Here is a 14,120-nt window from a genome sequence, read left to right on the forward strand (position 1 = left end):
TGGCTCAATTCTAGATTTGGGGAGGAAAGGAGAGAGTTGTTGAAAGAAAGAAGTTAGTTTTGTATAAGAACTCACTTAGATTCCCTAATAATTAGGGTCCTCCCTTGCCATGTTCTGACATCTGACTTGAGCAATTTCCATTCATGCAAAGCAAGAATAGAACGTGCCATTAATTTATGATGGCTTATTTTAGAGATCATAACCCCAGGAAGATTTGTGAGCCTAGTCTGAGTACTGGCTCAAATAATGGAATAATTTGTCAGGGGAGCAATGGTCTGGTTTTTCAGTGGCTTTTCATCATCACAGTAACTGTCATTTATTGAGTGCTTAATATATACCAAGCACTGCACTGAGTCCTTTGCATACATAATCACGAATCATCACAACGACTCTGGATCTGCACTGGATGGGGCTCATCCAATCCCAGCGCCCCAGCTTCCTACAGACTTGACTTCTCAAGGCATTTAACCTCTATGGAATTTAGATTCCTCATCTGTAAAATGGATTTGATAAAATTCCTGTATCTCATGGATTAAATGAAATAAAGGACGTTAAATCATTTTTTTCCAAGTCTATTTTTTTAGGAAGACAGTAAAGAATGATGCTCTGTGTAGTCTGGCCTCTGCTTACATCTCCCACCTCATCTCCTTCTCTACTGATCTTCACTGCCCACACCAGTGCCCAGAACACTAAGCTCAGTCCTGCCTCAGGGCCTTTGCACCAGCTAGTTCCTCTCCCTAGAGTCCGCTTCCATCAAATCTTTGTATCGTTGGCTCCTTTTCATTATTTAGTTCTAGGTGCACTGTCTTACTAAAGTACAGCCCTTCCCCTGCGAGACACAATTTCATGACTCTGGTTTATTTTTTCCAAGGCACTTAACATTATACGAGGAGCCCTGGTGGCACAGCCGTTAAGAGCTCAGCTGCTAACCAAAAGGTTGGCAGTTCAAATCCACCAGCCGCTCCTTGGAAACACTGCGGGGCACTTCTACTCTGTCGTATAGGGTTGTTATTAGTTGGAATCAACTCGATAACAACAACGACAACAACATTATATGAGGTGTCCCTGGGTGGTGCAGTCAGTCAAGTACTGGATTACTAGCCAAAAGGTTTGCAGTTTGAACTCAGCCAGAGGCACCTCAGGAGAAAGGCCAGGCAATCTGCTTCCAAAAAGTCACTGCCTTGAAAACTCTGTGCAGCACAGTTCTGCTTTGCACACAGGGGGACGCCGTGAGTCAGAATCAACTCGATGGCCACTGGTTTGATTTGGCTTTAACATCATACGAAATTACTCATTTTGTGTTTATTTTCTGCCTCTTCCATCTAAGATATAAGCTCCAAGAGGAAAGGGACTTTAATGTCTGAAGTCACTGCCATATGCCAGGCACATAATAAATCAAATACATGAAAAGTGTGAAATCATTAAAGAAATAGTTAAATCAGAAACCTCCAGGCAGCCCATGAGAAGAGATCTAGGAATTTTATAAATAACTGAAACTTCTTTGAAGCCTATCAAGGCAGAAGAAAGCGGACAGGTTGCTATGGAGAAGAACACTGTGTACCACAGTGGTTAATACCATGGCTTTAGACTCATGCCCACTGAACGTCAGTACCAGCTAACACTGTGCAGACGTGCAGCTTGGGCAGGTTTCTGAGCTTGCTGAGCACATTTCCTCACTCTCGGAACAGAGATAACGACACCTATTTTACAAGGCTGTTGTGAGGATTAAATGAGATAATCCCTTATAGCCTCATCCTAGCACACGGTAAGCATGCAACAAAGAATAGCTAGTGGCAGGTGAGGGAGAATAACCTACAGCCTTCAGAGCAGTGATTCTCAGCCTTGGCCACCTGTGGGAATCACTCAGGAGATTTACAAAATACTGGATGTCTGGGCCCCATCCGTAGAGAGTCTTATTTAATTGGTCTGGAGTGCAGGCAGGACATGGGAACTTTTCAAAGCCTCCCAGGGAATTCTAACATACGGCCAATGCTGAGTACCACTGCCTTAAAGACTTCTACAGAGTATTTTTTTTTTTTTTTTTATCAGAGGGGCCTGTCAAATTTAGATTTTGGAAATATAGCCACTTCTCTCTGAGGGATACCAGGCTTGTTTGGTGATTAAAAGAGTTTAGGGATAAATAATGTTTCCCCACACTCAAAAGCAGAGGAATGGAGTTTCCTAAGGGGCACTTCGCTCCCTGCCCCAGCCCACTACTCCTCATCCTTTCTTTCACACACACTAGACAGAAAACAACAACAAAACACACATTTAAAGAAGAGTTCAGGAATCAAGCGTGTTCGTGAGAACGGCATGTCTATGTCATCGTAAGAAGTACTTAATGTCCAATGGCAGCATGTCTAACTCAAGGTTGGGGCTGGTGGGTTATAAAATACCAGTCAGTTAACAGTTAATTGTGAATTGGAACAAGATTCAGAAATCGCCAGGGTCATCATTAGTTAAGCCTAGAAAATGGCTCCAGCCAAGATGTTGGCAATGGATCACAGATTGACTAATGTGTCTACCTGCAGGGGAGGTGCTGTTTTATCTTGCTCACTCTGGCTTTTCGGGGGGCAATTACCACATAGCTGTTTCCCTCCGATGCAGTCCAGGACAACTGTTAGCTCTCAGATAGTTTATAATGATGTTCCTCAGGATAACTAGGTCCTGAGTTAGTTCAAAACAATTAAACGGTAAACATTTTATATTGGCAACTTTGGCTACAGCAAAGTATTATGGTAATGAAATCAAATAACTTTATCCCAGGTGTCTATAAATTATCAGATCTGGAGTCTGCAAAACACCAACAGGTGTCAAAGTAGAGTCAAATACTTCTGCAGTTATGTTTACTAAGAGTGTAAATGCATGCTTTTTCTGTGTGTGGTTTCCAACGTGGTTGGAAATAATATACTTGAAATGCCAGTTTATAGCTCTGATAAATCATCAGGGTAGATGTACTTATATGCTATGTGCTGGAAAGTGATGAAGAATTATTTTTATCTACTGAGAAACTGACCCAAGGGCTTTTGGTGGGTGTTTGATCTCTTAACCAAAGGGAAACAACATGATTTCATTTTCTCTTTCTAAAACACTCTGTTAAGGAGACATGAAATTGGAGGCAGCACTAGGGAGTCTAAACGACAAACTGGATGGGTTTACACAAGCAAATCACTTTGGCCTCAATCCTGTCATCGAACAAAATTGGGGTGGTTTCTGTTGTTATTGACTTTTTGTAGAGGACGTGTGAAAAAAGAAACAAACTCTTACTAAGAAAGGACCCGGGTTAAAATTCAGCATTGTACAATTTATGGGAATTTGAATCACGTGGTTCTGAAATAATGTGACACAAAAATATTAACATAGTCTCACTTTATGTGCCTAATTTCAAAAATGGAAAATCCCATTTTACATCATTTCAATGGGGGAAGTTAGCTTTGTATTAGGCAAGCTTTGAGTTATTTGAGGTCTTCAGAAATCTGTCCCCATAAAGCTGGTGACTTCTGAGAACAGGTGTAAAAAGCGTCGCTGTGAATGTCATATCTACCATCGCTAAAGGGGTGTACAAGAAGCAGGGTTTGTTCTTAAATATTTGAAAATTTTTAAATATAAGAATAATGTTACAGTTTATCGGGCACGTTGGAGAAATGAGATCTGCCAATTTTATGAATGTTTTTGATAACTGAGCCTTCTTCCTTTAATGCCCAAATGTTCTTAATTTTGAAAATTTGTATAAAAACATTATAAACTTTAATGTCTCCTTTAACATGGTAAACTAAACATAATTTAGGTTTTTGTTTTTTTTTTTTTTTACTGTTTTTTTATATCTACGGCATCATTATAAATATCCATTACTTTCTTGTGCCCTGCACCCTGGGGTGATAGCCAACAGGGGTGGTCGGGTTTCTAGTGGTAGCTGATTCTGGATTGTATTCTTTCCCTTTTCTTGATTTCAAACTGTCCTCACTCCTGTCCATGTCCCTCCTGGAGTGGCGGCCTCCACCCTCCTCATATTGCTTATTTAAATCAGCTGTGAGCCCTGGTGGCTGCTAATCAAAAGGTCGGCAGTTTGAATCCACCAGCTGCTCCTTGGAAACCCTATGCGGCAGTTCTACTTTAAACAGTTGATATGAGTCGGAATCGACTCCAGGACAATGGGTTTGATTTTGGGTTTTTTTGGTAGACTAGATCACAGACAACTAAGGTTTTGAAATGACAAGAATTAAGTAAAAGCCAGGCTCTGAGTTAAGGTCCGAGGGGCTCATCCACGGAGTAAACGCAGCTTTTTGTGAAAGGTATTTCAGCTGCTCAGAGATGGACTATATTTTTTGAGGGGTGAAGGAGGCACTTTAGCTTTGGTCCAGCTTAAGACCCTATCTCTTTGAGAGAGCTAGAAGTCTGCCTTGAGCCCCCTGGATGACAGTGAATTGTGCAATGTATGTACTACACAGGAGATGCATGCATGCTTCCAAGAGGCAGCCGGGTGCCGTGGGGGGAAGGTGCTGGGGCCAGCCCGCTAGGGCTTGAATTCACCCACCACCTGTGTGCCCGAGTGCAAGTCACTTAACCTCTCTCTGCCCTGTCACTGCATCTACACAGCCACATTTGTAAAGTGCTTAGAAGAGGCTTGTTGTTGGTAGTTGCTGTCCAGTCGATTCCAACTCATGGCGACCCCATGTGTGCAGAGTAGAACTGCTCCACAGGGTTTTCAAGGTTGTGACCTTTCAGAAGCAGATCGCCAGGCTTGTCTTCCAAGCTGCCTCTGGGTGTGTTCAAACCACCAACTTTTCAGCTAGTAGTCGAGCGCATCACAATTTGCACCACAAAGGGACTCCTTAGAAGAGGCCTGATACACAGTAAATGCTAAATCAATATTTGCCAAAATAAATCTTAGTTAAGTGGCCACCTCCATTCAAAAACAAAATATATCTACTTTTGCCAGTTGTTCCTCCAAGAACAAAGCCATTAATTCAATATCTCTCATTTGTTGTTAATGGAAAAACAACAATAACACAATACCTTTTGTGCCAGGCATCATAATAGTGCCAATGATATTGACTTGACCAACACAATTTCAGCTCTTGAGAACACTCCAGTGGTGGGTTCATAACATACTATAATATTACATGCTATTCCTGTGAAAAGTTTATTCCTTGAAGGGTTTATTTAAAAAAAAACTGTTGCCGTTGAGTTGATTCCGAAGGGTTTATAGATATTCCTAAACAAGTTTCTTTATTTTAGCTGACATTTCCGATTAGTGTGTGGGGCGTTAGTCCATCAAAAGTTTAAATACAGTTGCTGTTTATTACGAAAGAAATACATGCTTGTTATAGAGAATCTGAAAATTCAGATAAGCACATGGAAAAAAAAAAAAAATGCTCTCACTACCCAGGCCAATCACAGCATTTTGGAGACATCCTTGGTTATTTTACCATGCGTGTGTGTGCATTTGCCTACATTTGGTCATTTGTCAAATATACATTTGTCCCTGCATGGTATAAACAGTTAACACACTTGGATGCTAACCAAGAGGTTGGTGGTTCAAGTCCACCCTGAAGTGCCTTGGCAGAAAGGCCAGGTGATCTACTTCTGAATGAGCCATTGAAAACCCTAATAAGCACAGTTCTACTCTGACACACCTGGGATCACCATGAATTGGAGTCGACTCAACAGCAACTGGTTACAGGTTATATACAGATTAAAATTTTTTTTTGAAATTTTCTGAGCTACTCACTCATGTTAGAAATTTTAGAAATATGGGCTAGTAGGAAGAAAATAAAAATTGTCTCTACTTGTATGTCACATCGTCCAGTTACGGGCTTCAGATCTGAGCCTGTCTCTGCCGCAGCATTTGTAAAAGAGGAATTCCTTATAAGTCAGTGGTCCTAGACTCTGGCAGGGTGGGGTGGAGTGTCGTCAAAGGGAGGGGAGTGTTCCAGTGTGAGTGCCAGATGGGACCCTGGAAACTGAGCATGTCCCATGAAACCTGGATAGGAAGGCACCACCCAAAGCTTGCCTGGCCCAAATTCTCCTTCCAAAAAAAACCAAGCCCATTGCTGTCTAGTCGATTCCGACCCATAGTGACCCTATAGGACAGAGTAGAACTGCCCCATAGGGTTTCCAAGGCTGTAAATCTTTACAGAAGCAGACTGCCACACATCTTTCCCCCAAGGAGCGGCTGGTGGGTTTGAACCACCAACCTTTCAGTTAGCAGCCAAGCACTTAACCAACCACTGTGCCACCAGGGCTCCAGAAATTTCCCTTATACACATCTTATTATAGCGGAGTGGTAGCTGAACTGGAACCAGAGCCCCAACTTCTGTCTCTTACAGCTATACTTTTGCCACATGGCTTCCTTAGACAGCCTGGTGCACAGACAGTCCTTAATAAGTAAAAATCGTTTGAATGAAAACCAGTCACCTAGAACCTCACCATCCAGAGATCACTGCTGTTAGCATATTGGTGTGTTATCTTACCACCCTGTTTCTACAGGAAAGAAAAGTTGAGTAAGACTCTGTGTTCTGGTTTTAAGCATGGTTACATTGGCACAGTCTGCGTCGATGACAGATTATAACTGCTCCTGAGGGTTTTATTGGTTTCCCCTGACTCCCTTAGAAAAATGAAAGAAGCAAACAAAACCCCAATGATTCAGGTCATTCAATATGTTTTAAAAGATATAGACACTGCCGGCGGGATTTTTTTTTTTTTTTTAATTTCTTCTTTGGTTGTATAGCTTGTTTTAACCCTTACTCCACATTTTCCCCATGATTAATTAATAAGAAATCTAAAAATTGCCAAAGTTTCTGGGTCTTATAATAAATAAAAGGGGTGGGAGGAAGAAGCAAACTTTGATGTTTCTTTGGTTAAAAACATTAAATGCAAGAAAAGGAGAAGGGGGGTAATACGTCCCTCGGTGGTCCAAACAGCATGCTTGGCTGCTAACTGAAAGGTTGGAGTTTTGAGTCCACCGAGAGGCACCTCAGAAAGAAAGGCCTGACAATCTACTTCTGAAAAACCAGTCACTGAAAACCCTATGGAGCACAGTTCTACTCTGACACACATGGGTCGCCATGAGTTGGAGTTGACTCAATGACAATAGGTAAGTGAGTAAGTAATTGGCTACCTAGGTGCCCGGAGGCACAGAGAAAGAAAGAGATGGATATGGACATGCTGGCCCTTCCCATGCTACCCCGGTCTGCCTAAGTACAGAGGCAGCCACTCTTCCTTCTTCCACCTGACCCACTCCCTCTGCTAATACTGTGGCTCTAAAAACTTGAGGGAGGGTCTACTCAGTTCTGACTGTGGCCCAACCCTAAGCCTGCCCAATTCAGAACCCTGCTGTGCCCCTCACAAGCAAAGTATGGTTGGCAGAGAAAATACTCTTTTAAGGCTTGTAAGATACAGGTTTCTTTGCAGCTCACCATGGCATAAAGTTGGAAAGTTGCTCTACTATGTAATACAGATTTAAAGTTAATGATAAACAAATTCTCTTTAATTTCACCCTGCTAGTTATTACTGAAGCCCAGGTAACATTCGAGTCAATCATTTACCTGAAAGGGGATCTCCAGTAGTGTCTGGAAAGCCATTTTCTTCTCCCTAAAAACCAAAAAGCAATCTTCATTAAAATCATACCAACATGCGAATACAAAAATCATCAGTTTTCCAATTGAACTAAATATCTGCCAAAACATATGGAAATGGGTTCTAAGAATAGTAGTGAACTCTGTGGCTCCCTCTAGAACACTGGCTCCATGACAGGTGGGGCTTTTAGTCCTAACTGAAAGGTTTGGGGCTTTTGCTCAGTGTGGTGCACCCTTCGTGCCCAGAACACACACCAGACACGCAATAAACATTTGTTAAATGGATTAGGGTTCCTACTAGAAAACGGATCTTGGCTGAAAGCAGAGAATACCAGAAAGATGTTTATCTGTGTTTTACTGACTCCACAGAGGCATTCAACTGTGTGGATCATAACAAATTATGGATGACATTGCAAAGAATGGGAAATTCCAGAACACTTAATTGTGCTCATGAGGAACCTGTACTTAGACCAAGAGGCAGTTGTTCAAACAGAACAAGGGGATACTGCACAGTTTAAAAACAGGAAAAGTGTGTGTCAGGGTTGTATCCTTTCACCATACTTATTCACTCTATATGCTGAGCAAAGAATCCAAGAAGCTGGACTATCTGAAGAAGAACACAGCATCGGAATTGGAGGAAGGCTCATTAATAACCTGTGATATGCAGATGACAACCTATGATATGCAGATGACAGAACGTTGCTTGCTTAAAGTGAAGAGAACTTGAAGCACTTACTGATGAAGATCAAAGATTACAGCCTTCAGTATGGATTACACCTCAACATAAATAAAACAAAAGTCCTTACAACTGGACCAATAAGCAACATCATGATAAAGCAAATATTGAAGTTGTCAAGGATTTAATTTTACTTGGATCTACAATCAATGCGTGTGGAAGCAGCAGTCAGGAAATCAAAAGATGTATTGCAGCGGGCAAATCTGCTTCAAAAGACCTTTTTAATGTGTTAAAAAGCAAAGACATCACTTTGAGGACTAAGGTGCGCCTGACCCAAGCCATGGTATTTTCAATCACCTCATATGCATGTGAAAGCTGGACAATGAATAAGGAAGAGCAAAGAAGAATTGATTCCTTTGAATTATGGTGTTGGTGAAGAATATTGAATACACAATAGACTTCCAGAAGAATGAACAAATCTGTCTCAGAACAAGTACAGCCAGAATGCTCCTTAGAAGAAAGGATGGCAAGACTTCATCTTATGTATTCTGGGCATGTTATCAAGAGGGACCAGTCCCTGGAGAAGGACATCATGTTTGGTAAAGTAGAAGGTCAGCAAAAGGGGAAGACCCTCAATGAAATGGATTGACATAGTAGCTGCAAACAACGGGCTCATACATAGCAACAATTGTGAGGATGGCGTGGGACTGGGAAGTGTTCTGTTCTATATTGTACATAGGGTCGCTGTGAGTCAGAACCGACTCGACAGCATCTAACAACAATAACAACATTAGAAAATGTATCGGTGCATAAAACAATGTGCTGTTGTGTTATTTTTATTTTACATTATGGATCATTTTCCTTATTTGATTCTATATCTACTCTTTTGGTTGGGTTGTTACTTGTCAATCTAGGTTATCATTCTTTCCCTTATCTATTGTACTTGTTTATTTAAGTATATATTACAAAACAGCAAAAACAAACTGCTCAAAAGAAGTGTCCAAATCTCTTGAGAGGTAACCCGGTTTCTGCCCCAAGAACATCAGAGAAGCAGCCCGACTGACTGGGATTATAGATGTTCATGTTCTCTTTTACGACCAATGCCATGCTGTAGTATATATGCCTTAGAGGGACTTACTCTAATTCGCTTGGAGGGTGTGTGTGTGTGTGTGTGTGTAAGTGTTTTCAATTAAGCCAGCCAAGGAGATTATTCCTATATACACTTGCTTATGTTAACTCCATCTTTATATAGCGAAAATCTCTCCCAGCAGCTAATGTACCCTCTCTCTCCACAGTACTGCAGAAGAAGCACTAGATTTGGGCCAAAAGCCCCAAATTTTAGTCCAGCTGCACTAATAACCTGCGGCAGTCACTTGGCGATGCTGGGTCTCAGAGGGCTGTTGGATTAGCTTACCTTTCAGGTGCCTCTGTGTACTCCGGTCTGAGTTTTACCCTTAGAGATGTTCTAACTCCATCGTTTCACTGGGTTTTAAACAGTCTTTTCCTCTTAATCTTCTCAAAAGCCTTTCTCCTCGCTCTAAGCTCATAAATTCCCATGTCTCAGCAGTGGATATAGATTTGTCTAATCATAAACCTAATTTTTTTTCACTCAGGAAGCAGTCCCATGTCTTAACAGCTAGATTTTTTCCCTAACTAATCTGAATAGTTCTTACTTCTGATTGGGTCCTATTCCTCACCACTGTCGTTAGTGGAACAAAAACCAACCTGCTCACCATAATTCATGCAATGTCTTTTCATTTACTTGACATCGTACTTTCCTCTCCCATTTTCCTCACTCATTTAGGGGTTTGTGTGGTGTGTGTGTGTGAGAGAGAGACAGAGAAGAGAGAGACAAAGACAGAGAGACTGAGAGAAAGAATGAGTGACAGTTTGTGTGTAAGATGATAGGAAATCTCTGAAAGAACAAGAATCTCCCCTCTATGCAACCTTTTACTTTTACAAGGCTAAACACAGCAGCTCCAAACTGTTAGGGACACTATTCACTCTTCAGCAGGTCATGTGGAGACCTGCCGTTTCACATCTGCAGGCCTCCGGCAGGATCACACAAGCATGCTCTTTTATCAACAGAGGCACGGTTCCCTCACTGAATTGGAAACTTGTGCTGAAGAGACAGAAACAGGTACTTCAGGCAGTGTTAAGATACGCAATATTAGGACTTGACAGATTCTGTGGCAAGAATGAGGACCCAGCTAAAACATGAACTAACCTATTAAGAAAGATTATATTCCATGGCATATTTGATCTGATTTCTCACTATCTGGAGAAAATTTTACCAAAGCCCATGTCTAGTACGAATCATGCCTATGATGTAGACAGGGACCAAGACTCAGAATTATTTGTGAAGGCTGATGAAGGCAGAATTTAGATTAATATCTGTCATCTTTGTTTTTGGCTCTGATTATTACATTATGCTACTTTTTAGGTTAGTTTTCCAAGAGTGAAATCAGGAAAGACTTATTTTTGTAGTTATTATGGTCTTACTGAAACCACATTCATGCATTTATTTAACACTATTGCAAGAAGTCCTTGGGTGGTGGAAAAGGTTAACACGCTCAGCTGCTAACTGAAAGGTTGGAGGTTTGAGTCCATCCAGAGGCACCTCAGAAGAAAGGCCTGGATATCTACTTTCAGAAAATTAGCCACTGAAAACCCTATGGAGCACAGTTCTACTTTGAAATGCATGCAGTTGCCAAGAGTCAGAGTTGGCACAAAGGTAACTGGAAAAAAGAAAAAGAAAAATATGTACAAGCCCCCATGTTAGAACCTGTATACAAAGACAAAACGGTCTCAACACTTGACCTCAAGGCCAGTCTTCAGATATGCCAGGGGAATAGAGACACACTCAACTAAAATATAAGACAAAGATGGTAGGTTCCATTAGGGAAGTGCAATAATGTCAGAGGGGGGAGGCTTCTTCTGACCAAAAAACAGAGGTGGTTTCTTCAATACAGCCTTGCTGAGAATTTGGTGAGATGGCACTTAAGGGGAAAAGTCTTTTGGCCAGAGGTCCATTGACACAGAGTCACTGTACCAAAAAGAACTGGTCGATATTCAACCGTTTTAAGAGGTAGCACAAGATCCAGAACTGATGGTACTGAAAGAAGAAGCCCAAGCTGCACTGAAGGCAATCGAGAAAAACAAGGCTCCAGGAATTGACCGAATACCAACTGAGACATTTCAACAAATGGATGTAACACTGGAAGTGCTCACTCGTCTATGCCAAGAAATGCGGAAGACAGCTACTTGGCCAACCGACTGAAAGAAATACATATTTGTGCCCATTCCAAAGAAAGGTAATCCAACAGAACACGGAAATTATCGAACAATATCATTAATATCACACAAAAGTAAAGTTTTGCTGAAGATAATTCAAAAACAGTTGCAGCAATACATCAACAAGGAACTGCCAGAAAGTCAAGCTGGATTCAGAAGAGGACATGGAATGGGGGATATCATTGCTCATGTCAGACGGATCTCGGCTGAAAGTAGAGAATACCAGAAAGATGTTTACCTGTGTTTTACTGACCATGCAAAGGCATTTGACTGTGTGGATCATAACAAATTATGGATAACACTGCGAAGAATGGGAATTCCAGAACCCTTAATTGTGCTCATGACAAGACCAAGAGGCAGTTGTTCGAGCAGAACAAGGAGATACTGCGTGGTTTAAAACAAAGAAAGGTGTGTGTCAGAGTTGTATCCTTTCACCATACTTGTCCAATCTGTATGCTGAACAAATAATCTGAGAAGCTGAATTATCTGAAGAAGAACGTGGCATCAGGATTGGAGGAAGACTCATTAATAACCTGTGATATGCAGATGACACAGCCTTGCTTGCTGGAGAAAAGACTGAAGTTGCCAAGGTTTTCATTTTATTTGGCCCCACAATCAATGCTCATGGAAGAAGCAGTTAAGAAGTCAAGTGACATATTATAGTGGGCAAATCTGCTGCAAAAGACCTCTTTAAAGTGTTAAAAAGCAAAGATGTCACCTTGAAGACTAAGATGTGCCTGACTCAAGCCATGGTGTTTTCAATCGCCTCATATGCATGCAAAAGCTGGACAATGAATAAGGAAGACCGAAGAAGAATTGATGCCTTTGAATTATGGTGTTGGCCAAGAATACTGAATATACCACGGACTGGCAGAAGAATGAACAAATTTATCTTGGAAGAAGTACAGCCAGAATGCTCCTTAAAAGCAAGGATGGTGAGACTTCATCTCATGTACTCTGGACATGTTATCAGGAGGGACCAGTCCTTGGAGAAGGACATCATGCTTAGTAAAGTTGAAGGTCAGCGAAAAAGAGGAAGACCCTCAATGAGATGGATTGACACAGTGGCTGCAACAAAGGGCTCAAACACAGCATCAATTGTGAGGATGGCACAAGACCAGGCAGTGTTTCATTCTGTTGTATATAGGGTCACTATGCGTCAGAACCAACTCAACGGCACCTAAGAACAACCACAGTGCCAAACGACAGGTGGTGCCTTAGTCATCATTATATGCCCAGCACTGAGCTCAGGTGTTGTGTTAAAAAAATATTCAACTTAATTTAACTCAGAATCATTACAAGGCAGTTTCTCAACATAATATGGGATCCTTGGTGCTTGGCCCAAGTCTTGCCTCCAGGACCAGATCAACACCGAGGAATGGTCTGAGAGGGGCATGGGGGCAGAGGTCCAGCTGATGAACAAGGCACAGGGTGCAAACGATGGGGCAAGTTCTGTGATGGTTCTACGTGCAGCTGGTGTGGAAATTTCCAATCCGAGATTGTGAGCTCCACTTGGTTACTCAGAGGGGTGGGGTACGACACTAGGGAATGGGAGCAGATGACACTTGGCATCCAGCAGGATGTTGCCCAGGGCCAGTAACAATCCTTAGGAAGGAGCTGGTAGTGGGAACGCAGATAAGCCCAGTTGTAGGAACTGGAGTTCAGAGGCCTGAAGCAGCTGGAGGAATGGAGGCCCAGCCCTGGGGCTTCCCTGTGACCCTGGTTCTGGGGCTGAGAGAATGGGAGGTGGTCAGCTTCACAAGCCAAGGGCTGCAGCTTAAGCATTTGCTGCCTCTGTTAAAACTGATTCAGCTCAAGCAGCAAAAGACAAAACAGATCAATGGAACCTCATAAAAATTAAATACTTCTATTCATCAAAGGACTTTATTAGCAAAGTGAAGAGACAATCTACAGATTGGGAGAAACTTTGGGGGAACCATATATCTGGTTAGGGTCTAATATCCAAAATATACCTTAAAAAATTTCTACAACTTAACAACAAAAAGACAAACAACCCAATCAAAAAATAAGCAAAGGACTTGAACAGACATACCACCAAAGAGGATATTCAAATGGCCAACAAGTGCATAAAAAGATGCTCAATGTCATTATCCATTGTTGTTAGCTGCCATGGAGTCAGTCCTCGACTCATGGCGACCGTATGCAAAATGGGATCCAACTGCTGTGATCTACAGGGTTTTTGTTGGTTGATTTTCAGAAATAGATCATCAGGACTTTCTTCCCATTAGCCATTAAAACAAAACAAAAAATCTGTTGCCGTCAACTCAATTCTGAGCAATAGTGACCCTAGAGGACAGAGTAGAACTGCCCCATGAGGTTTCCAAGGAGCAGCTGGTGGATTTGAATTGCCGACCTTTTGGGTTAGCAGCCATATCACTTAACCACTGTGCCACATTAGCCATTAGGTAGGTGCAAATCAAAACCACAGTGGGATACCTCACCCCCATTAGAATGGCAATGGTCAAAATAATAGGTGTTGGTGAGGTTTTGGAGAAACTGGAACCCTCATCCATTGCTGGTGGGAATGTAAAATGGTAGCCACTGTGGAAAAC

General features: G+C 41.8%; 1 protein-coding gene across 1 annotated transcript in view; it reads right to left on the reverse strand.

The window, feature by feature from the left end:
• Positions 1 to 14,120, reverse strand: part of EDARADD (EDAR associated via death domain) — a 69,766-nt gene that overhangs the window by 8,038 nt on the left and 47,608 nt on the right. Inside the window, exon 3 of the mRNA XM_023728153.1 lies at positions 7,548 to 7,593. Within this exon, the coding sequence (XP_023583921.1) occupies positions 7,548 to 7,593 (46 nt within the window). The remainder of the gene's footprint in view (positions 1 to 7,547; positions 7,594 to 14,120) is intronic.

The sequence above is a fragment of the Trichechus manatus genome, unplaced genomic scaffold (genome assembly GCF_000243295.1).
Source record: "Trichechus manatus latirostris isolate Lorelei unplaced genomic scaffold, TriManLat1.0 scaffold00021, whole genome shotgun sequence".
NCBI classification, from domain to species: Eukaryota; Metazoa; Chordata; class Mammalia; order Sirenia; family Trichechidae; genus Trichechus; species Trichechus manatus.